The 22,569-nt window shown below is 39.7% G+C and overlaps 1 protein-coding gene and 1 long non-coding RNA gene across 3 annotated transcripts in view; one reads left to right on the top strand and one right to left on the bottom strand.

The window, feature by feature from the left end:
• The window catches only part of LOC144064446 (uncharacterized), a 34,990-nt gene that overhangs the window by 2,555 nt on the left and 9,866 nt on the right, over positions 1-22,569 (top strand). The window lies entirely within an intron of this gene.
• Positions 301-21,935, bottom strand: LOC144064977 (adhesion G protein-coupled receptor F5-like). Its single transcript, XM_077587902.1, has 24 exons — positions 21,844-21,935; positions 17,894-18,042; positions 16,169-16,321; positions 15,763-15,933; positions 15,606-15,653; positions 9,090-9,242; positions 8,157-8,330; positions 8,039-8,077; positions 6,641-6,703; positions 5,924-6,052; positions 5,720-5,749; positions 5,370-5,524; positions 5,235-5,293; positions 5,028-5,167; positions 4,727-4,942; positions 4,454-4,657; positions 4,223-4,375; positions 3,961-4,139; positions 2,741-2,905; positions 1,267-2,661; positions 1,129-1,170; positions 866-931; positions 648-714; positions 301-570 (listed from the first exon to the last, which is right to left on the bottom strand). Exons 1-24 carry the CDS (start codon positions 21,933-21,935, stop codon positions 500-502), a joined length of 4,113 nt encoding a protein of 1,370 aa, XP_077444028.1. The 3' UTR covers positions 301-499.

Raw genomic sequence — 22,569 nt, 5'->3', positions numbered from 1 at the left:
TTTTTTTTTTTTTTTTAATCTCTGCTTTAAGATACTTAAATACTGTGGCAGTTTTCAGATTATTATTTTTTCTATGATCAAACCTCACAAATTTAATGCGTCTGAGATTTTAAATTTTATAAATCAACATTAATCTCGTGCAAATGGTTCTACCGTTGCTTAAAACATAATCGTTTGAATTAGCATCATGGATGCTATGACAATTACCTTTCTAATTAGACCCAAAACAAGGATTTTGTGTTCGCGTTGGCTAAAATGATGAAGACGGATGTTCAGCAAAGAATCACCATTATCAATATATTGACACTTGTTATCAAAGACTTAAATGATTTTTAATGTGGCAGCATTCAATTTAGGCATTCCACACAAAGGTGTTATACATTAAATGTAACAAAAGTTTTTTAAAACTCACTGCACTGTTGTAAAACAACAAACATTGATGACCAGATTTCTTAAATCTTTTAGTAAAACCCATTTTATGAGTGACCATTTATCTGATTCATATGTTGGAGAACGACTCAGCGCCACCAGTACTGCTTGAGTTTACAGCCTCTGACACTCGGTAGACATCTGTAGGATCAACAATGAAAAGTTGATGAGAAAGTTCACTCATGAGTAACTATGAAAAAGAAATAGAGAAAACTTACCTTTTTTTCCACGAAATTGTCTTAACCATTTTAGACCACTCAATGAGGAAATTCCGCGAGACGTACTCTAATAGAAGAATGAGAATGCGGATGCGGTGGTAAACGATTCACAGTCTCATTTTCAGTTTTTGGGTGTATTTGGGATTAGGTTGAATGATGCCTCATTGATTTTTATAAGGAAGCATTTAGTTTATCAGTCTAGATTGATGATCACTTACTGCAGTTTGTTTGGAGCCCGACCATGAGCTTGACACTTGTCGTTTTTTGGAGAGAATGGCACGGATCTGTAAACAAATTGATACCATCATTAATCATTTGCAATATTAATACCTTAAAATTTGAGTTATTTCATCACTGTATAACGCTTCCAGTATTGTGGATAAATAAAATACATATTAACAATCAATTAAAATTTGATAATTGATTAATGTCATTCAAATATCCCTCTTTGTTATGCAAATAATGAAATGACTGAAATTACCCTTTGATCCAGTAGTGTTCCAAACACTAAAATGAAAAAACCCTAAGAGACAGGCAATAAAACACATGGCCCCAGTTACATCACACAAAATATACTACACTGAGAAATACAATTGTGAAAGAAGTGACGAGTAGTTACCTGCAGTGAATTGAAGAAAGCAAATGCAATGTGAATCCCCTTATTTTGGGAAGATACCATGGTTCCTACTCCCAAAGCCCACGTCAATCCAAAAAAAGGTGTCAGAATAATCACACATCTCAGAATAACAGCCAGGGTGCTCTTTTCATCAGTAGGTACGGCATCCCTAGCACCTCGTTTTAACATTTTAAACATGACAACAATTACAATCAAAATATTAATAGCAACTATAATCAGGGCAGGTATTACTAAGGCCAGCAGTGCTTTGGTCTTGAGCCAGTTGAGCCAACATGCATCATTTTCCCTGATGTATCCTTTTTGTGGGGCTGTGGCAGCAACAGTGACAACCGCTATTATAAGTGGGCACACATAGCCCAAAACAAAGGCAATAGCCACCATTACTGATTTGGACGTTTGGGAAAAGACCATAACAGTTCGGTAGAATAGGAGAAGACCTGACACAAGCATCCAGAAGAAAAGAGCCAAGTAGAAAAAGTGCATAAAAAATGTTGCTGTGGTACATGGGCCCAGGGGGGTCCTATGCTCTTCCCCTGGGTTTTCAAGGGGGTTCTTGGCATAAGAGGCAGCAATTATGAAACAAATGTCTGCAATAATCAAAGATAGAGCACTGTTCACAATGCACAAGTGGCGCATGAACGCAGTGCTGTTTCTTGTCAAGGCTTTCCAAACATATCCTTCAATGATGAGACATACGAGGAGACTTGCTATTGATATCCCAACTCCGATATATGTGATAATATCTAAAGCAACTCGTATTGATTCTGGGATATTTGTTGCCATCAGAATTGAGAATGAGGTAAGGTGGTTGCAGTTGCAGGTCACGGTGTTGTTTACATCGGAAACCAATTTGCAACCCTCATCATCCCAAGCACCAAAGTTGTCAAAAAGGGAAAAATTCCAAAAGACACACTGTGGACTCTGTGTCAGGGAATTGTTGTCTTTTTTGAAGCTCAGGCTAATATTCTGAATGTTTATGTCTATACTGACAAGTGCAATTGCAGCATTAATGGTGTTGATAAAGGAAGCAGATGTGTTTGTGAGGGAGCCATCATTAAAGGTGGAGTTTCGTGGTGGCAAGACATTATCCAGAGTGGAGAAAATAACTGTTGTGATGAAGAGATTTGTACTGTTGGTCTCTGGAATCTCAATGATAACGCTGGAGTTGAGTTCTGCCAAAAAGGAGTCATTGAACGCTATTCGGTTGAGGAGTATTAATCCAGTACTGATGTTAAAATCCCCAACTAATTCATTGGAAATAGTCTCTATTGAATTCAGTAATGCGGAGCTGTCATTTCGAGTGACATTTTCTCTCAATACTTCCCAGGATTCCCTTGCATCATCGCTAATGAGGATGTCAACTGTTTGGAGCACATCCTGCAAATATATGAACACATTTCCTGATCAGATTGAGTATTGGGTGATAACGCTACATGGAAATGGAATGATGCCATACCTCCATGACAGTTTGAGTCACCTCAGTAGAAACATTGGCAATGGCGTTAAGAAGCCCAACAATAGCTGATATAGTTGCTGATGAATCCACAATGTTTTGTTTTTCATCCTGTGTTACTTTACTAAGATTTGCAGCAAATTCTGGTACTTCTTCTTCCACCAAATCCTAGGAATGAATCATTGTAACTTTTAGTTAATCAAATTGGTTCACAATATTTATTTTGGTTATCTTTAAAATTGAACTCTCACACCGTCATCAAAATCCCCCCTTGAATATTCTTTTTAAGTAATTTTACTTAACTGAGTTTAACTGCATGACCTCCCTCCATTTTTGTCTGTTTGCGTCGTGCCAATGGTTCAGTGGTTCTTCTGCCTGACTTCGATTGTGCTGGATTCGATTCCCACTCATTGGCGGTGTCATTTTTAGCATGAGTGGTTGTCCGTTTCATTGTTCCCTGTGATTGGCCGGCTACCAATGCCCCCTGCCTACTGCCCGTGGTTGGCTTGGATAGGCTCCAGCACCCCCCGTGACACTTGTTTGAATGAGCAACTGCAAAATATTTTTTTGTTGCGTCTGCTTTAAAAAAAATATATATACAGTTAATACGAATGAGATTATAATAAATTAAAACTACAGTAGCGCACTCTGACTGGAAGTGTTTAGCATTTGTTTTGTATATTTCTTAAGGGAAATATTACCATATTTACTCGCATATAAGCTTCCCCGCATATAAGCCGCACCCTTAAAATTGCCTCCAAATTGTTGAATTTTACAATTTCTCGCGTATTAGCCGCCCCCTGATTCACAATTTTCCCCTCAGTATTCATGGTTTTAATAGGGAGTACACTTTGAAGGGAAAATCTTAAGAAAAATCATCACATGGTATTTCTGAGATACTGTATGAATCAAAAGCACATTAGGGTCAATATCATAAGGAATTAATTCATCCAGTAATGGTTGTTTTCTTACTGCAAAACAGAAAATAACCAACAAATAGTAAATGTTACTTTGCAAGTCTTGTGCGCATATAAGCCATACCTTTGATTTAGTCATCATTTTTTTTAGTTACAAATTCGGCTTATATGCGAGAAAATACGGTACATACTTAGCACCTGAATGCTCTGAGTGGAATAAGAGACTAATTAGAAGCTCATACGTTTCTCTTCTTGACCCAATGAGTGATATAAAATAGAAAATATTTTACATTTGGTCTCATCTACCTCAGAAACGATTAGCAAGTCCTTGATTTCAGTCACAATGCAGTTGTCTTCCAGAAGACTCCATTCTCCTGTATCCTTACATATTGCAGTCTTGCTCCCCTCTTGACCAGGATCACATGCTATGCTTGAGATGTCACCTGGTCGTCCATTCCCATACAACGTATCTTTACATGTGGCATCTTTAAAGGAAAAAAAAATCCACACAAATTATGCTAATAATAGGCATTGTTATAGAAAAAGCCATGTTTTATGTTGCTCTCACCGTCATTAAAAATGATCATTGTTGTTCTTGCTTCAAAGTCAATTGGGTTATCTACTCTACATGTAAAACGTAATTCTTGGGTTGGTGAATCCCCACAGCCACTTAAAACATATCTGTGCAAAATGCAGTAGTTGTCTCCAGATTCCTGGTTCTCTGTTAAGATTTATATTATTGCTTGGAAAGATGTCAGAGACTGATCATGAACAATTTATTGCTGGATTTAAAGCATACCTGAGTTTAAAAGAACGGTGTCCTGAAACCACTTGACAGTATAGTCTGACTGCACACAACACTCAAGTGGCTGTGTCTCTCCATTTAAACACCTAACATTGATTTTACTGGGTACTCGCACATTTGGTGCTTGTTTGATTCTTGTTGCAAGTCCCACTTGAACAAACGTCACAAGACTTCCCATTAAGTTACATTCATAAAGACCTGTTTAAATGGCAAACAACAATTAGGCTTTAAAATCATTCAATGATCAACGTAGTTAGTTTTGCTTACCAGTATCAGCCAGAATTACATTGTTAACTGTAAGCACTGATCGTTTTTCAGATAAAGTAATTTGAGTCCGTCCACTGTTCTTGATTTCCTTTCCACCTAATTTCCATTTAGCTGAGGTGATTGTTCCCAAATTAATGCTGTCAGGAGGGGGGCCACATGTCAATCTCATTGACCTTCCAGTGAATGTCACAGGTGGAAATGCAATTTCAGTTGTACCTTGGGAAACAAAACAATTTGCAGTTATAGGTACTGGAAATTGTCAAAACACAAGTTGATTAAAAAGTAAGGTACTTAAACTTACTCCTGTAATATACAGTAACACCACCAATGACTGGAGCAATTGGCTGCATTGCTTCAGTAACTCTTTTGTTCGCCACACTGAGTTCCTCATTGTCGACCTGGGATGTTCTTAGGATAAAATCCGTTATCACACTCCCTGGTCTGTGGGAAGTGACATAAGCAGCCATTGAAATTTTGACAAAAATCAGACTGTTTGTGCCATGTTTACCTGAACCCCGTCACATCAACACCTACAAATCCTGTGAGTCCTTGATAGGTGTTACGTAACTGTGTGTAAGAATCAAAATTAGGACTTGGATGCGTGCAAAAAATGTTTAAAAGGACATTCTTAGCTAGAACTCACCACTGGACTAATCCTTGACTTAAGCTCAATGTAAGCAGGGCTTGTTTGCTCACTCAATTCAGCAGTGTAGTCTATGGCTAATTTTATGGCCATTTGCAATTTCTTAACTGTTGACAGAGAAATCAGATGAAACACCAGAGCAGAAGCAAGCAGATTTGAAGATTGTTATGTATGTTTAAATGTTAGAAATATAATTAAACATAAAACAAGAAATCAAGCTTGTTTGTACAGTGTAAAGTGTACTTCGCCTGCAGGAGTGATTGTTGTCAGACCAAGAGCAGTTATGCTGGTAGTGGTTTTACCAGCGGTTAAACATGTTTGTCATTTCATATAAAAGTATTTGACTTCACCTGTTAGTGTCGGAGTCGTTGGAATTGTACCTTGAATTTGAAAGTATTGAAAGAAGAAAATCCGTAGTTAATTTCATCTTTGGAAAAATGTTTTATGATTCATTTGACATATTTGGCACTGAAGAGAAACATCTTTGTCTAGCAAGCATTCCTTTGTGGTTCACACAAATTTACAACAATCTACCATATGTAATGGGTTCTTACTTGTTGCTTGTGTTGATGTTTGCGTTATCGTAGTATTTGCTTCAGTTGTTGGTGATAGACTTGTTCTTATAATTGTTACACCAGTTGTAAGTGATGGAGTCGTTGAAGATGTTGAAACCAGCGTTGAGTCTTTAAAAAGATGAATTATTATTATTGATGAGTGATGTTTTTTGTTTAATGTTGTTATATGAACAAAAATGGCTTTCAATGAAACATAAATTTCTTTATACAAGTCAAGGGCTCCATTAAAGAATGCTTACCATGCCAGGCAGCATTTTTTGTTATTTTGTGCATAAACAATAATTACATTAGATAAAGTGTAAATACCCATATAAAAGTAGACTATGTATGGATTTGTTAAGAACTAATACAGTAAAAATGTATCTCTGATTAACACCAAGTTTCAAGATAGTTTAAAATGGGCTCTTAACTGTTACTGTCATTGCTACTTAATTGTTACTGTTATTGCTGTCTCCATCATAGTATTTGCAACAGTAAATATACAAAGAAATTAGTAATCCAAAAGTGAAACTGGTAGAGCCACTGTGTATCTCTGGCAAAATAAAGTAAAATATAATATTCATAATGGGTAAAAATGCAGTCAGAGTAGCGTTTCTTCACCAATTTACTCAAGGAAAAGTTAACTGTAAGGCACGGTAAGACTACGCTTAGGAGAAGAATCTGTGACAGACTAAAAGGTAACGTGTTACAACACACCTCTGACTGTTGTTGGTGGAATTGTATTATTTGCTCCAGGAGTTGATGATGTTGGTGTTGTATCTGTAAAAAGAGCATAATTATCATTGTTTGACTGAAGAAACATAATGCCATTTTTGCATTATCTTGGGCGTGTCATCATCATCTTCCGCTTATGCGAGGTCGGTTTGCGGGAGCAGCCCGGAACACCTCACCAGGGAGGCGCCCAGGAGGTATCCTAATCAGATCCCCGAGCCAATTCATCTGGCTCCTCTCAATGCGTAGTAGCAGTACTCAGTAGAGGGCGCTACTCTCAGCCCTTCCCAGATGACCGAACTTCCCACCTTATCTCGAAGGGAGGGTCCGAACATCTTCCAAAGGAAACTCATTTCAGCCGCTTGTATCCAGGATCTTGTTGTTTCGGTCATGACCCACAGCTCGTGACCATAATTGACTGGAAATTGATCCGACTTACTGCTGGCTCCACGTATCAGACTCCGGTATCCCATTCTCCCGGAGTACACCCCCAGAAAACCAGTCGAATGCCTTCTCCAAGTCCACAAAGCACATGTATACTTGTTGGGTTAAATCCTAATCAAAGCCCCCCACCCAAACCCTGCTGAGGATATAGAGCATATCCACTGTTGGACGGACAGGACAAAAAACACACTGCTCAGACCCTCCTTTCCAGTATCCCCCAATAGATCTTAACAGGGAGGGTGAGGAGTAGGATTCCCCGACAATTGGAACACACCCTCTGGTCCCCCAACCACCACCCCGGTCAGCCACCCAGAGGCAGTGTCTTGGATGTCCACACGATTTTGCAGAAGCCTGTCAACCAAGACAACCTCACCACATCCATAGCCTTCACAAACTGAATGGATCTCATCAAGCCTGGGACATTGCCATTGTCTGCAGCTTTTTAACCACCTCAGTGACTAGAGATAGGAGAAACCGCCTCAGATTCCCCAGGCTCAGCTTCCTTCTGGGAAGCTGTGTCAGTGGAGTTGAGGAGGTCTTAAAAGATTTCGGCCCACCGATTCACAACATCCCGAGTCGAGGTCAGCAGTGCTCCATACCCACTGCAGTGATGGTGCACTGCGTTCCCCTCCTGAGATGTCGGATGGTGGACCACAATTTGCTTGAAGCCACCTGGAAATCATTGGTTTCACTGAACTCCTCCCACCTCTGGGTTTTTGCTTCAGAGCACCACAGCTGCGTGTTGATTGTGATAAGGTAATTACTTTTGATGAAACAAATACCTGTATACATAACTGTACATTTACACTGGCAATAGTAGACAAACAATTATTGACGGGGAAGGGCTGAAAGCAGATGAGCATTGCAAGCCCTCCCTGTTCAAATGGATTGGACATTTATCACCATCTTTGGCAGTCAATAAATAACCATGTCACTTACGTTGTGTTGTAGGAGTGGTAGTTAAGGGACAAGTGGTGTCTTCAAAGAAAAATAGAGAAGCAGAATGAATATATCTTCTTTGTCATAATATGTATTTGGAGTCCTAGTATATACTTACTGAGTTGATGAACTGATTGGCAATACATTCCACCAGAGGGAATGGTATTGACGCATCCACAAGAGTCGTTTCTGATGTTCTCATCACATGATCCGTACTTTAAACACTGGTCACATGTCCAATGGTGGTGATCTTCACATCTGCACTGGTAAACACCATTGTTCGCACTGCAAACTGCAGTAATACAACAATATGGTTTAGCTTTGTGACAGTGTAGCTCAATTATTTGTCTTTGTTACGGCTAGGACAGGCAAGCTAGGGGGCATGATGATGAAATGTTTTTGTGTAAGAGCATATGAGGCACTTAGGCTACTGATTAGGGTGGAGATGTAGCTTAAAATGGTGCATGTAAAGATGGGAAAAGAATTGGAGACGGGGTTATTCATTCATTCATTTTCTGAACCGCTTATCATCACAAGGGTCCTGGGGGGTGCTGGAGCCTATCCCAGCTGACTTTCGGGCACGAGGCTGGGGACATCCTGAATCGGTGGCCAGCCGATCGCAGGGCACGAGGAGACGGACAACCATTCACGCTCACATTCATATCAAGGGGCAATTTAGAGTGTCAAAACAACATCCCATGCTTGTGTTTTTGGAATGTGGGAGGAAACCCAAGTACCCAGAGAAAACCTACACTGGCCCAGGGAGAACATGCAAACTACACATGAGGACCGACCTGGATTTGAACCCAGGATGCAAGAACTGTGAGGCTGGTAGTAGGAGATTGTGTTAAACATTCAGTAGATGGAGCTCTAGTAGTAATAGTAATTGGAAGGGAGGTTTGGGGTTCACATACATCAACTAGATGGAGCTGTGCTATATGGAATTTCATACAATGATTAACCCATATTGACCCATTATTAAGGTGCACTGCAAGCTTTTGAGAAGATTGAACTCTTTTAGTTGCGCCTTATAGTGCGGAAAATACGGTACCTGTAGTCAAAGATATATCAAAGATTTTTGCATTGCCACTGAGGAAAATGGGAAAAGTGACGTTTAGCAGAATGTTCCTCAGCAGGGTTATCACACTCATATCTTTGGTGGTTAGCTCAATGGAGATGAGATATTCATGATCAAATGTAGGAGCTGTGGGGAAAGAAAGTAAATATATTAATCTATAGTTCCAATTAATTTACATTTGTACCTCCACTTACGAATGCTTCTACATACTACAAAACTTAGGTTACATAGACTTTGATATGAAGATTATTGTTCCAAGCTCCTTAAAGCTCTCCAATTTACACAAGATGTAGTGCAATACTTTAATATTGCAGCGCCTACGAGAGTTGATCTTTAGGTACCTTATTTGAAATTAGCACGCAAAACATTCAGCAACATCAAGGCAAGATAGCCTCACATGCACCTACTTACGGTCACAGTGGCGCCGTGGTACCTTGCGCCCGCGAATGCATCACATCGCCACATACAAGCGATGCTAAAATGAACTATGCATTTTTTTCTTTTTAAATTGTCATGTTGTTACTATTACTGTATTTTCTAGCATACAGACGCTCCCCTACTTACGAACGCAATTGGTTCCGAGCGATTGTTCATAAGTTGAATTTGTTTGTAAGTTGATTCAGTGCTATATTTTGTATTATAATTTATGCTTAAGGCTGATATAAGTATATTGAAGGTTTATATAAGTGCATTTGTATGTTTAAGGCTTGTATAAGTAACACGCATTGGTTTGTACTGAAAAAAAAACATTTAATAAAATGGAGAGAATATGTACAGTACTGTAGAGAGAGAGAGAGAGAGAGCGAAAGAGATTTATGTATTAGAAACTGAAACTTTCAGAAGTCACTGTGGTCCAGTGGCAAAGACAATGGGTCAGAAATTCAGGTGGACTCGAGTTCAATTCCACTCTTCGCAATTCTCAAATTGTTTATTGAGGTAATGAAAAGGATAGATATAACTTCCAAACACATCATTTCAGAAGTCACTGTGGTCCAGTGGCAAAGACAATGGGTCAGAACTTCAGGTGGACTCGAGTTCAATTCCACTCTTTGCAATTCTCAAATTGTTTATTGAGGTAATGAAAAGGATAGATATAACTTCCAATCACATCATTTCAGAAGTCACTGTGGTCCAGTGGCAAAGACAATGGGTCAGAACTTCAGGTGGACTCGAGTTCAATTCCACTCTTTGCAATTCTCAAATTGTTTATTGAGGTAATGAAAAGGATAGATATAACTTCCAATCACATCATTACAGAAGTCACTGTGGTCCAGTGGCAAAGACAATGGGTCAGAACTTCAGGTGGACTCAAGTTCAAATCAGGAATGAGTTCAATTCCACTCTTTGCAATTCTCAAATTGTTTATTGAGGTAATGAAAAGGATAGATATAACTTCCAATCACATCATTTCAGAAGTCGCTGTGGTCCAGTGGCAAAGACAATGGGTCAGAACTTCAGGTGGACTCGAGTTCAATTCCACTCTTTGCAATTCTCAAATTGTTTATTGAGGTAATGAAAAGGATAGATATAACTTCCAATTACATCATTTCAGAAGTCACTGTGGTCCAGTGGCAAAGACAATGGGTCAGAACTTCAGGTGGACTCAAGTTCAAATCAGGAATGAGTTCAATTCCACTCTTTGCAATTCTCAAATTGTTTATTGAGGTAATGAAAATGATAGATATAACTTCCAATCACATCATTTCAGAAGTCACTGTGGTCCAGTGGCAAAGACAATGGGTCAGAACTTCAGGTGGACTCAAGTTCAAATCAGGAATGAGTTCAATTCCACTCTTTGCAATTCTCAAATTGTTTATTGAGGTAATGAAAAGGATAGATATAACTTCCAATCACATCATTTCAGAAGTCACTGTGGTCCAGTGGCAAAGACAATGGGTCAGAACTTCAGGTGGACTCAAGTTCAAATCAGGAATGAGTTCAATTCCACTCTTTGCAATTCTCAAATTGTTTATTTAGGTAATGAAAAGGATAAATATAACTTCCAATCATGTATAGGCGGGCCGCCTCGTGGTGTAGTGGGTCAGTCACCTGCCTGCGACATGGGTGTCGAGGGTTCACGTCCCGGTGTCGCCAGTCAACAACTGTATGGTGTCGGCAGTCAGCCGAAGGCTGACTGTCGAACACCACCAGGAACCCCCCCCCCCCCTCCCAACTGTCTTCCGGTCAGCCAAAGGCTGACCGGAAATATTGTTTTGCTGAAAAAAATGACTAAGTCTTTATTTGAATGAAAAAAGGATTACCCATTTACTGAACTACTAGTGTAGTCATTAGTCAAACGAGAGCGGGATTTGAACCCCATTTCCCACGTGGCAGTCAAATCCACTAACTTGAGGTCTGTCTGACCCATTGTCTTTGCCACTGGACCACAGTGACTTCTGAAATGATGTGATTGGAAGTTATATTTATCATTTTCATCACCTCAATAAACAATTTGAGATTTGCAAAGAGTGGACTTGAACTCACTCCAGATTTGAACTAATGTCCAACTTCAATTTCAACCCATTGTTCTTGCCACTGGACCACAGTGTCTTCTGAAATGATGTGATTGGAAGTTATATTTATCCTTTTCATTACCTCAATAAACAATTTGAGAATTGCAAAGAGTGGAATCAAACTCACTTCTGATTTGAACTTGAGTCCACCTGAAGTTCTGACCCATTGTCTTTGCCACTGCGCCACAGTAAAGTTGGAAGTTGTATTTATCCTTTTCATTACCTCAATAAACAATTTGAGAATTGCAAAGAGTGGAATTGAACTCACTCCTGATTCCCACCTCATGTTGTGACCCAATGATTTTGCCAGTGGACCACAGCAACAACTAGAAGGTGAAGAATCAGAAGTCAGATTTATTCACCGATTCTCTTAGCCTTACTTGCTATGTCATTTTTTAAAGAAAAAAGCCTTACTATACTATGTCGTTTTTTAAGAAAAGAAGCCTTACTATACAATATCGTTTTAAAAAAAAAAAAGGCTTCCTCTACTATGTCGTTTTTCAAGAAAAAAAGCCATGCTATACTATGTCGTTTTTTAGGAAAAAAGCCTTACTATACTATGTCGTTTTTTAGGGGGGAAAGCCATACTATACTATGTCGTTTTTTAAGAAAAAAAGCCATACTATACTATGTCGTTTTTTAAAGGAAAAAAGCCATACTATACTATGTCGTTTTTTAGGGGGAAAAGCCATACTATACTATGTCGTTTTTTAGGGAAAAAGCCTTCCTCTACTATGTTGTTTTTCAAGAAAAAAAGCCATGCTATACTATGTCGTTTTTTTAGGGGAAAAAAGCCATACTATACTATGTCGTTTTTTTAGGAAAAAAAGCCTTACTATACTATGTCGTTTTTTAAGAAAAAAAGCCTTACTATACATGGTCTTTTTTAAACAAAAAGCCTTAGTATACATGGTCATTTTTTAAGAAAAAAGCCTTACTATACATGGTCTTTTTTGTAAATAAAAAGCCTTACTATACTATGTCGTTTTTAAAGAAAAAAAAAGCCTTACTATACTGTGTCGTTTTTAAAGAAAATAAGCCTTACTATACTATGTCGTCTTTAAAGAAAAAAGCCTATACTATGTTGTTTTTTAAGAAAAAAGCCTTACTATACTATGTCGTTTTTTTTAAGAAAAAAGCCTTACAATACTATGTCATTTTTTTAAGAAAAAAAGCCTTACTATACTATGTCGTCTTTTAAGAAAAACGCTTTACTGTACATGGTCGTTTTTTTTAAATAAAAAAGCCTTACTATACATGGTCATTTTTTAATAAAAACCCTTAATATACATGGTCATTTTTAAAGAAAAAAGCCTGACTATATATACATAGTATTTATTTTTTAAACAAATAAAAGCTTTACTTTACATAGACCACTTTTTTTAAAAGAAAAAGCCTTACGATGTCCAGCCATTCAAGTCATTTTGCATGCCAGCTTTACGTTTGTACCACATCTCGGGGTATTCTTTGCTCAGTTATGAAGCACGTCTAATAAGATGAATAAATATTTGACATTATCGTCGACAAGGAAAAAGAGTGTCGCCAAACTTTCGTCAAAACATATACAGACGCTCCCCTACTTACGAACGCAATTGGTTCCGAGCGATTGTTCATAAGTTGAATTTGTTTGTAAGTTGATTCAGTGCTATATTTTGTATTATAATTTATGTTTAAGGCCGATATAAGTATATTGAAGGTTTATATAAGTGCATTTGTATGTTTAAGGCTTGTATAAGTAACACGCATTGGTTTGTACTGAAAAAAAAAACATTTAATAAAATGGAGAGAATATGTACAGTACTGTAGAGAGAGAGAGATTTATGTATTAGAAACTGGCCAAAAGAAGCGACCTAATGACGATTGCACAGTTTTCTTCTTTTTTTCATCATAAATGATGCGGTAGCACTGTATGGCATCATTCAATTGATTTGCAAACTTTGTGCAACGTTCAATATTTAGGTCCTGCTGCTCGATCTTTCTGTTTATAAATGGTACTGACGGTCGAACGATTCAATGCCCGTGAAACGCTCACCACTCTCACGCGCATCAAGCTTCGTTATTATTGCCACTCGTTTCAAATGAAATGGCTTGCCTCTTCCTTGCAACTCCCTCAATAGAAGCCTTTAGCTTTTTACCAACCATATTCAATATTGGATGCATGAGATATTTAATGATACAAATGAAAAAGGTTCTTTGCACACTGGAGATACATTCACGCACTTCCGCATTGCAACGAAGAAGAAGGTAGATGCGGCGGAAAGAAGTACTACTCCGAAAAAGGCGCGAAATACAAAATTGGACTTGCGAACATTTTTGGACTTAAACGCAATTTGCAGACATGTTCGTATGTACCGTTGTTCGTAAGTTGAATGTTCGTAAGTAGGGGAGCGTCTGTATAAGCCGTATTTTAACTAAATAAAATAAGATGCGGCTTTTAAGCGCACAAAACATGCTTCACTCTTTTCTGGTACTCGGACATTTCGTCGAAAGACGTTTGGTCGCATGGACGTTTGGTCGCATGGACGTTTGGTGGACCGGACGTTTGGTCGACCGAACGTTTGGTAGAACGGACGTTTGGTCGCCGGGTTGTCCGGTCGACCAAACGTCCGGTCGACCAAACGTCCGGTCGACCAAACGTCCGGTCGACCAAACGTCCGGTCGACCAAACGTCCGGTCGACCAAACGTCCGGTCGACCAAACGTCCGGTCGACCAAACGTCCGGTCGACCAAACGTCCGGTCGACCAAACGCCCGGTCGACCAAACGCCCGGTCGACCAAACGCCCGGTCGACCAAACGCCCGGTCGACCAAACGCCCGGTCGACCAAACGCCCGGTCGACCAAACGCCCGGTCGACCAAACGCCCGGTCGACCAAACGCCCGGTCGACCAAACGCCCGGTCGACCAAACGCCCGGTCGACCAAACGCCCGGTCGACCAAACGCCCGGTCGACCAAACGCCCGGTCGACCAAACGCCCGGTCGACCAAACGCCCGGTCGACCAAACGCCCGGTCGACCAAACGCCCGGTCGACCAAACGCCCGGTCGACCAAACGCCCGGTCGACCAAACGCCCGGTCGACCAAACGCCCGGTCGACCAAACGCCCGGTCGACCAAACGCCCGGTCCACCAAACGCCCGGTCGACCAAACGCCCGGTCGACCAAACGCCCGGTCCACCAAACGCCCGGTCCACCAAACGCCCGGTCCACCAAACGCCCGGTCCACCAAACGCCCGGTCCACCAAACGCCCGGTCCACCAAACGCCCGGTCCACCAAACGCCCGGTCCACCAAACGCCCGGTCCACCAAACGCCCGGTCCACCAAACGCCCGGTCCACCAAACGCCCGGTCCACCAAACGCCCGGTCCACCAAACGCCCGGTCCACCAAACGCCCGGTCCACCAAACGCCCGGTCCACCAAACGCCCGGTCCACCAAACGCCCGGTCCACCAAACGCCCGGTCCACCAAACGCCCGGTCCACCAAACGCCCGGTCCACCAAACGCCCGGTCCACCAAACGCCCGGTCCACCAAACGCCCGGTCCACCAAACGCCCGGTCCACCAAACGCCCGGTCCACCAAACGTCAGGTCGACCAAACGTCCGGTCACGCTTTTTTCACAAGAGTCCCTATCCGGTCTGTTTTCCATAGCTCCCTCCACTAACACCTGAATCAAATAATCAGGATCGGTATCAAGCTTCTGGACAACTTGCTGATGAGTTGATCATTTGATTCAGGTGTGGTAGAGGAGGGAGATATGGAAAACAGAATGGATAGGGGCTCTTGAGGATCCGAGTTGGTCACCCCTGGTTTAGATGGTAATATTAACGATCCTGGAACAGAGTATTACAATTCAATGTAAAATATAATTCTATTTACAAAAAATCCAAAGTATAAAAACCCTTCTGGAACCAATTTATTTTGTAAGTAGAGGTACAACTGTATATTCTTTTAAACGAATACCGTCTGGTTACTCTTACGTGGTATTGTCGCTGGAGTCGTTGTTGATGGAGGACAAGGTATAAAGTCTGTATGGAACAAAGTTGATGCTATATTACTATTTACGTGAAATTGTGAAAATAATTTGTGTTGTTATTTTGTTTATTCATTTCTTCATTAATAAGTCTCAAGACTTACCATATTGATCAACATTTTGGCAATATTCTCCACTGAAAGGAATGGAATTTATGCATCCACATGTGTCATTTGTAATGTTGTCACATGAGCCATGAAAAAAACACTTGTCACATGGCCAACGATACCCCTCCTCACATCTGCACTGGTAACCATGACTGCTTGGACTGCAAACTACAGTGATAAGAAATTAAACATTAGCGATCCACTCTGGACCCAAAACATGTCTTCAAGTCACAATTCAATTGCTTACTCAGACAAAATATTTACCAGATTTAAAGGAGAAAAAGAGAATGATGAAATAATGTAATAATAATTTCAAAGCAACCATATTGGAGTAAAGGGTGTTTTCAATAAAACATAAATGGTTGCTTCAGGAAATTATTGTTCCACATACATTATTATTTACCTGTGGTTATATTGATATCAGAGATATTTGAATAGCGGTTCATCTCGATAGGGTAACTTGTGTTTCTCAGAATGTTTCTAAGTAGGTTTATCTCTCTCATGTCTGTGGCGTTCAGCTCAATGGAGATTATGTATTCATAATGCTGTGGAAAAGCTGTGGGGGAAAGAATTCAACAATATTTAACTCAAACGAATTATCTAATGCAAGGGTGTCAGACTCGGGTTGGTTCGCGGGCCGCGTTAACGTCAACTCGATTTCATGTGGGCCGGACCATTTTAGATAGAATATTTAGATTTTTTTTATAAATGGATTAAAAGAACTGGATTAAAAGCCTTTGAATATTCAGTTTTTTTACAAACCTAAAACAATGTTTATTTTAGCTTTTTTTAAATATATTTTTCGATTTAAAAAAATGATTTTTGAACTAAAAACACAGAAAAAATGCTTAAAAAATTACAATTATTGATTTAAAAGGGGGAAAATCAGGATATTTAATATACATCTATAATCTTCATTTTAATTTGATCCTAAAACAGAAAGTCGGCACTCATGATTTACTTTCCCGGGCCACACTAAATGATGCGGCGGGCCAGATTTGGCCCCCGGGCCGCCACTTTGACACATGTGGTCTAATGGATACACTGATTTCTAGAAATTTTGTCTAGTTAATCACGAGTTGTATCTGATGTTGAAGGGGGTGCTGTAGGAAAAAAATAAAATGGAAGCATGTCACAAAATACGTCTACCAATAATAACAACTGAGTCAGTATTTTTTTTATAATTTAGATTATATGGTCAATACAGTCTCTTTTTTAGCTAAATGTATGATATGAATGTGATGAATTTAAAGTTACTAGCTTAAGTTTGATGTTATAGTACTGTAGATAAGAGATGGAGATCATTATCCCAAATACCGAATAGAGCTCGTTAACTTTTACTTGTAACTGTTGTTGGTACTTCAGTTATTCTGGTGTTTAAAGTGGTTGTGTACATCTAAAAATGCGGGGTGGGGATGGGACCATTATAAGACTGGTGTTGTATTTCTATAAGAATATATTTAATATCCAGGATGTCATTAGACCAAATGGGATTCGCTTACAAACTTGTCGTTGTTGTTATTTTTTTTGTTTTAATCGGAAATTAAGACATTTCTTTGCAATAATATATTGCATATTATGTGCCTCTATTGGTTTAAATGATCTAATATAATATTGCAATTGTGATATGAAAATTAAAACAAAAGAAATGTACAATTTTTATCCATCCCACAGTCTCCTCAAATATTGGTCTTTGTTGTATTCCTTTTAAACCCAGAGAAGTCATCAATTGATCCCACTGACCTTATATTGTAGTTATATCACATTCAAGTGACAACTGAATTTTTTTAATGTACACAGAAAAAAATACACAAACACTATTTAAACCGTATGTATGTGTGCACCAGAAAGAACATTCACCTTCATAGTTATTAAATAATAACAGCCTTTTTTCAGTTAGTAGAAATAACCCAAAAAATGTAACTAGGTTGACTTTGTTGGTGTGTGCCAGAAATCATATTTTCAAAATTATTATTAGTTTAATACCTAAGTATAACAAAAGTTGAAATAGTTTTATTTGGTCCCCAAATTTAGCAGGCAAACTATGTGATCCTGTTTTCATAAGACTTTTTTCTCTTCCAGGATACTTAACATTGAAAATAAAAAAGGAACCAATCCATGTGCCTACCTGTGGTGATTTCAATGTGTGTCAGATTTACATTGGAATCCAGACTCAGTGGCAGATAAAAGCTCAGGTTGTGTATCAGGGTGCGAAGATTGTCCACTGTCTCAACACTCGTCACATTTAGCTCAATGGAAACTTCATACTCATACTCGCTAGATCAGGGGTCTCAAACTTGCGGCCCGCGGGCCAACTGCGGCCCTCGGGACGATAATTTGCGGCCCCCGTCTTAATATGAAAGATCGAATTTTTTTTTTTTGTAATTTTTTTTTTTTTTTTTTTTTTTTAATTTTTTTTTTTTTTTACCCCTTTCCCCATGATGGCGCCGTTTAAGTGGCAGCCAGTGGCAGTAGCTCTGTCCACTCATGTTTTTCTTGTTTTACAGCATGTTTTACATGAAAAATTAGAGGGAACATTGACATGCACCTGCTTGTGGCAGGTGTGATACTGGTGTGCCGATAGCGAGCAATGATGATGTCGTGACCGGATGATTCGCCTAAAGACGTTTCGCCGACGGACGTTTGACAGACGGACAGGTCGTACTAGTATTTGTTAGTTTAATGATTAAATACAAATACTAGTATTTGTATTTAATCATTAAACGCTGTTTTCAGCTGGATTTGACCGAATTTGAGAGCATTTTGAGCCGTTTGGCGAATGGACGTCTATAGACGTTTTTTTGCCTCCATCGCGATATCATCCAGTATTTGTATTTAATCATTAAATGCTGTTTTAGGATGGATTTGACCCGATTGCTGTCATTTTACGGCTCGGTTCTGCTACATCTGCCTGCCCAAGAGTGCTTATTCCCGGACTGCCATTGATGGTAGACGAACATTGATTTTTACTATAATTTGGACAACACCGGCGGCGGGCCGGATTAAAAATCCTAACGGGCCGTATATGGCCCGCGGGCCGAGGTTGAAAAACTTGTACACACACGATCCGGCGGGGCGAGCGTTCGAATCCCGTTTCGGCGAAACCTCCGTTCGGCCGAATGAACGTTCGGTGGAACGTCCATTCGGCGACCTGCCCGTCTGTCAAACGTCTGTCGGCGAAACGTCTTTAGGCGAATCATCCGAGTACCGATGATGTCGCTCACACTGGTACTCAGTGCGCTCAGGGAGGTTGTCTTTCTGCTCAGACCAACAAAAAATTAGAGGGAACTTTGGTTCGGAGCTGAATGAACCAATCACGGTGAGGTATACGGCTCTGGAGGGCGGGACATCGGCCGGGCTGTCCAGTGCCTCGCTCACTCACTCATTCATTCCTCCAATCAGCTGGGCGGAGGAGAAGCCGTGAGGCCGATCACTCCGCTCGGCGCGCACACTCCTCCGCTGCTCTCAGCATAGAACTGAATGAGGCGCTATGATCCGTGATCCAGCCTGTGTCAGTGTCTGTAGCCATCTCCGCGATTGAAACGGAGAGCGAAAGTGCACATGCGCCACAAACCCGCGCAACTGAATGTGAAAGATCAACCCGAGACTCATTCCAAGTGGAAAAACATATTACAGAGCCCCAGAGATGTCTCTTTCAAAGCCTGCCGTGAAGAGAAACGTCGGTGATGAGCACAGACAGTTTCAAGAAAAGTGGGGAGTGCAATATTTCTTTGTTGAACACAGGGGCACCCCGACGTGTCTCATTTACACTGAAAAAGTTGCGGTGCACAAGGAATACAATTTGAAACGTAATTGTACTACGAGACATGCTGAGGAGTACGAAAAATACCAGGGAGATGAGAGAGCCAACCAGGTTGCCAGTCTTAAAACACGTCTTCTGAGGCAACAGGATCTCTTCAAGAAGGCTACCAAAGACAGTAATGCAGCAGTCAAAGCTAGCTACGCCGTTTGTGAGTTGATTGATCCTGTGCTAAGTGATCCCAAATGGCTCATGGACTTGGCTTTTCTTGTTGATATCACACATGAGCTTAATGTACTGAACAAGAAGCTACAAGGCCAGGGGCAACTTGTCAGTGCTGCCTATGACAACGTGAGAGCATTCTGCACTAAACTTGTGTTATGGAAAGCCCAGCTCTCTCAGACAAACCTTTGCCATTTCCCAGCATGCAAGGCTCTCGTGGATGCAGGCACACCATTCAGTGGTGAGAAGTATGTTGAGGCCATTTCGAAGTTACAGGAGGAATTTGATCACAGATTTGCAGACTTCAAGACACACAAAGCCACATTTCAAATTTTTGCGGACCCTTCTCCTTTGATGTGCAAGATGCCCCTCCTGAGCTTCAAATGGAGCTCATTGACCTGCAGTGCAACTCTGCACTCAAAGCCAAGTTCAGGGAGGTGAGTGGAGAAGCAGACAAGCTTGGGCAATTTTTGAGAGAGTTGACCCCCAGCTTCCCTGAACTTTCCCGAAGGTTCAAGCGGACCATGTGCCTTTTTGGGAGCACATACTTGTGTGAGAAGCTCTTCTCCACCTTGAACTTCAATAAGTCCAAGTACAGGTCCAGACTTACTGATGAGCATCTTCAAGCTCTACTGAGGGTCTCCACTGCTTCCTCCCTCAAGCCAAATGTGACTATGTGAGAAGAAGCGCTGCCAGGTCTCTAGCAGCAAGGAGTAGGCAAGAGAAGCCGTGTTCAGAATATTTCATGTTCAATGTTCCATTCAAGTTCAGAAAGTTAAAGGTTAAAGAGCTGTTAATACAGACATTTGAAACGGAATAAAAATAATTAATTTTCTCTACTTAGCCAGCCAGTGTATATCTACTGTATGCTCATTAGTATTATTTGGTTTTGTATTACTGATTGATTTATTTTTTATTCATCTCTAAGTTAATTTATTTAATTCATTATTTTTTGTTAAAAAATAAAGATATTTGATAACGTTGGAATGTTTTATCAGTGCTTTTCTTGTGGAAATCCTGATGCGGCCCAGTCTCACCCAGACTCGGCCTCTAGCGGCCCCCAGGTAAATTGAGTTCGAGACCCCTGCGCTAGATGGATCTGCAGGGGAGATATACAAATTAAGACAAATTATTTCATGAGAATCATCAAGAACTCCCGTCTCAGAACCTCTTTGCCAATCATTTTAAAGACTGGCTGCTGGATGAACAAGATTAGATTAGATTAAATAACTTTATTCACCCCGTACTAGGGAAATTCACTGTTGCAGTAGCAAGAGGGTGAAAACACAGACACAGGAAAAAACATTTTAGACAGAAATAAATAGGTAATATATAAGTAAATAAATAAATTAATTATATACGTGTGTATATATATACCCATATATACATATATGTACACATGTATATACATATATACACACATGTATATATATATACATATACATGTGTGTATATATGTATATACATGTGTATATATATGGGTATATATATACACGTATATAATTAATTAATTTACTTATATATTACCTATTTATGTCTAAAATGTTTTTTCCTGTGTCTGTGTTCTCACCCTCTTATATGTATATATATATGTATATGTGTGTATATACATGTATATATGTGTGTGTATATATATATATGTATATATATATGTGTGTATATATGTATATATATATATATATGTGTATATATGTGTATATATATATATGTATATATATGTATATATATGTATATATGTGTATATATATGTATATATATGTACATGTATGTATATATATGTATATATATGTACATGTATGTATATATATATATATATATATGTACATGTATGTATATATATGTACATGTATGTATCTATACATCTACATGTATGTATATATAAGTATATTTATATATAAAGCACATGTCTCAAGTCCACTATCTCCACAGTGAGTGGGGTGAAGCTTTTTCCAGAGATTCATTACTGTTGGATAGATGCTGAAAAGCTGGGACATGAGACAATTATTTGTCTTTCCAGTCTTCTCATCAAGTTTGCGGAAGATGCCTTTATAATTTGGATACTAATACCAGGTATTTTACTGGAACTTTATTAGTACTTGCAGTATCCCCAGTTTCTGATATTTGGTTTGGCATGATCTTTGGAAATGGAAAAGCTGCACATCACGAAGATGATAATGGGCTGGGTCATGAAGTGAGGTCAAATTTTTGAAGTCCTTTGAAATCTTTGGAAGGATGCCAACTCCGAAAACTCGGTGACACAGACTTGGTCACAGTTATGTCAGTGCTGAGAACAAGAATAAGAAGTCATACGATCTTCCCACAACCAAACCAACAGAGACGACAAGGTCATGAATAGTTGTCTTCTTCTGCAGGTTCAAGATATTCATTCACAATTCCAAAAACACCCCTAAAAAGCTGATCCATCAATTTGGTGCATATGCAAAACTTGAGGGGAAGGCTACCTACTCTCTTAGACTGGAGACCCTCAGGGTGAATTCCAAAATAATAATAAATACTACATTTTCACACTTATTCAATCTCTTCCTCTAGGGAACATATGAAAGAAGATTAGGATCAACATAGGAAGAGATTCTAACCCTTCTTAAGAGTGGTGTTACCAAAGCCATCTAGTTGGAATTCCTCAAATTTGGCACTTCAACTCACCTGCAAGCAAGATTTCATATCTCTGAAGTGAGATTCTATCACAGAGGAACCCAACCGACTTATTTTTCATCCAGAAAGACTGCATTTTTTTCTCATTGTGTGATGGTTTCCCATACAAAGTAAATATAATCGCACATGGAAGGGCAACAGAGAATTTT

The sequence above is a fragment of the Stigmatopora argus genome, chromosome 19 (assembly GCF_051989625.1).
Source record: "Stigmatopora argus isolate UIUO_Sarg chromosome 19, RoL_Sarg_1.0, whole genome shotgun sequence".
Classification (NCBI taxonomy): Eukaryota; Metazoa; Chordata; class Actinopteri; order Syngnathiformes; family Syngnathidae; genus Stigmatopora; species Stigmatopora argus.
Note: the sequence above shows the minus strand (reverse complement) of the source record. Positions and strands in the feature narration are given on the sequence as shown.

Excerpts from the sequence above, each read along its gene's own strand:
- LOC144064977 (XM_077587902.1), bottom strand. The coding sequence starts at position 21,935 with ATGACCCAGCCCATTATCATCTTCGTGATGTGCAGCTTTTCCATTTCC. Across the intron at positions 8,078-8,156 it reads CCAATCAGTTCATCAACTCA|ACACCACTTGTCCCTTAACT; the intron begins GTAAGTATATAC and ends TTTTCTTTGAAG. Across the intron at positions 932-1,128 it reads GAACACTACTGGATCAAAGG|ATCCGTGCCATTCTCTCCAA; the intron begins GTAATTTCAGTC and ends ATTTGTTTACAG.